Raw genomic sequence first — 1,987 nt, forward strand, 5'->3', positions numbered from 1 at the left:
AAAAAAAACCCCACAAAAAACGACATTGCCCTTAAAAGGACTTACTATCTCACTTACCGATAAGAGGTTATTTAAAATTTACCTCTGATAAACGGAAAGTAAGTTGAATAAGTCCTTTATGAGCCTTGATTGCTTAGCCAGCAACACCAAGAGGGACAATAAGTGCCCAATGTTTGCATGGCTTGGTAAACAAGCACAGGTAGATTAACTTAATATTTTTCTGTCTCTGTAATGGATTTTTTTTTTGTTCAATTTTCTGTTCAAGGCAGAAAATGTATTGAAGTGGACAACCTAGACAGAAGGCATCCAGAAAGAAGGGCACTCTGTGGCAGTTGGTGGTGTGGCCGTCAAAGGAGAAGGAGTTTTACAGGAGAGTAGAGAAAGAATGGACCGGAAGTAGCTGTAAAGCACCAGGAAAGTGAAATTTCTGCTTTTCCAAACCCTATGGGACAAGGGCTATGAGCAGCCTCCAGGGGCCACAGAAGGAGGAAGTTATCTGGAGAAGCCTGAAATAACTGTCAGCATATGCTGCCAATTTATAGACTCCTGCTCAAATTTTCCAAAGTGTTTTAGTCTATGGAGCGGAGAGGTTCTCAGGGAATATGTGGTGTTCTCTGACAATGGCCGTGAGGTTCCTGTTTTGATTTTGAACAGGCACGGATTTCTCATGGTAGATCACTGGACTACCTCAACACAATGCCCTCATACAACACTATTGCAATTTCTTTTCTTCTTTTTTCTCTGTCTTCCTTTCTTCCTTCTTTCCTTCCTTTCTTTTTTGCCACACCTTATTATTATGTACAATATTATTTTTCCTCAGGATTTTGCATTCATATTTTATTTTTAAGCATTTTTATGACCTGTAAGTATACAAAGTGAAATAGGTTTTGTATATTGTATTTTTAGTAAGCTTTTTTAATTTTAAAGATCTTCTATTAAAAAAACTAAATCTAAGCGTCTATAATTTTCACCAATGAAATTATGTGCCTATCTGACAAGCACCTTTTCAAATAGACAAAAAGGTCCCCAAAAGACTAGATAGATTATTGTATAGCACTTTCAAAGTCTGTTTTACTCCAAACTAAAAACAAATGAATATACTCAAGTTGAACTAGTAATGTGAATTCGATATACTGCACTGATAGGACGGATGGCTCTAACGTTGCTTTCCTCTTCATTTCTCTCATTCTGCTACCAAGACACTGAAAATGAATGACTAAATCTTATTAGGATCTTGTAAAAGGCTATTCCTTCTAGATTTATACTAATGATTGTAGTTTTAGTGACATGTCCACCTCACCTAAAACTAATGTCTTTTAGAGAATGTTTGTTATAATTATAAAATATATTAATAATTGAAATTAAGGGGGAAATGTATAGTTTTCCTCTACTGAACTATACGGTATTCATTCCAAATTCTCTTTAATTTCATCACATTCGATTTGGACCAAACACAAATTTCAGAGGAATGAGATCATTTGTCTAGTTAGAGCACTATTAATGATAATATAGACAATCATTATGAACATCATATTTAAATTATTTGAATTTCAGGCCTATCACATTAATATATCATAAGGCTACCTTTTTATTGATGTACTTTGGAATTAGTCCTGAAGTTTCAAGATCATGCTTGTCTCCAGTCCTTTTGTCAACATAAATTGGTTTAGGCTTTTTAGCCACTCCCATAATGACATCGGCTGCATTTGTATTGATAAAATTTTTTTCACTCTGTATTCCCATGACTGGATGATCAGTTCTCAGTGGCACAGGAGGCTTTTTGGGCTCATTCCGATCAAATATTTTTTCTGTTAAACATAACATTACCTTGTTAGTATTCAACTATAAACATTGCTACTCAGTGCTATTTATAACATCCAGGTATTTTACCACTAGTATATTGGAGTTTTATTAATAATATATTCAAATATTTAAGGTAAAAAAATCAGTAATCATAAATGAAAAAATTAAGTGCAACATAATCAAT

The 1,987-nt window shown here is 34.1% G+C and overlaps 1 protein-coding gene across 1 annotated transcript in view; it reads right to left on the reverse strand.

The window, feature by feature from the left end:
- ENKUR (enkurin, TRPC channel interacting protein) overlaps positions 1–1,987 on the reverse strand; it is a 25,756-nt gene that overhangs the window by 5,848 nt on the left and 17,921 nt on the right. Inside the window, exon 2 of the mRNA XM_019668313.1 lies at positions 1,576–1,808. Within this exon, the coding sequence (XP_019523858.1) occupies positions 1,576–1,808 (233 nt within the window). The remainder of the gene's footprint in view (positions 1–1,575; positions 1,809–1,987) is intronic.

This window comes from Hipposideros armiger, unplaced genomic scaffold (assembly GCF_001890085.2).
Source record: "Hipposideros armiger isolate ML-2016 unplaced genomic scaffold, ASM189008v1 scaffold_524, whole genome shotgun sequence".
Lineage (NCBI taxonomy): Eukaryota > Metazoa > Chordata > Mammalia > Chiroptera > Hipposideridae > Hipposideros > Hipposideros armiger.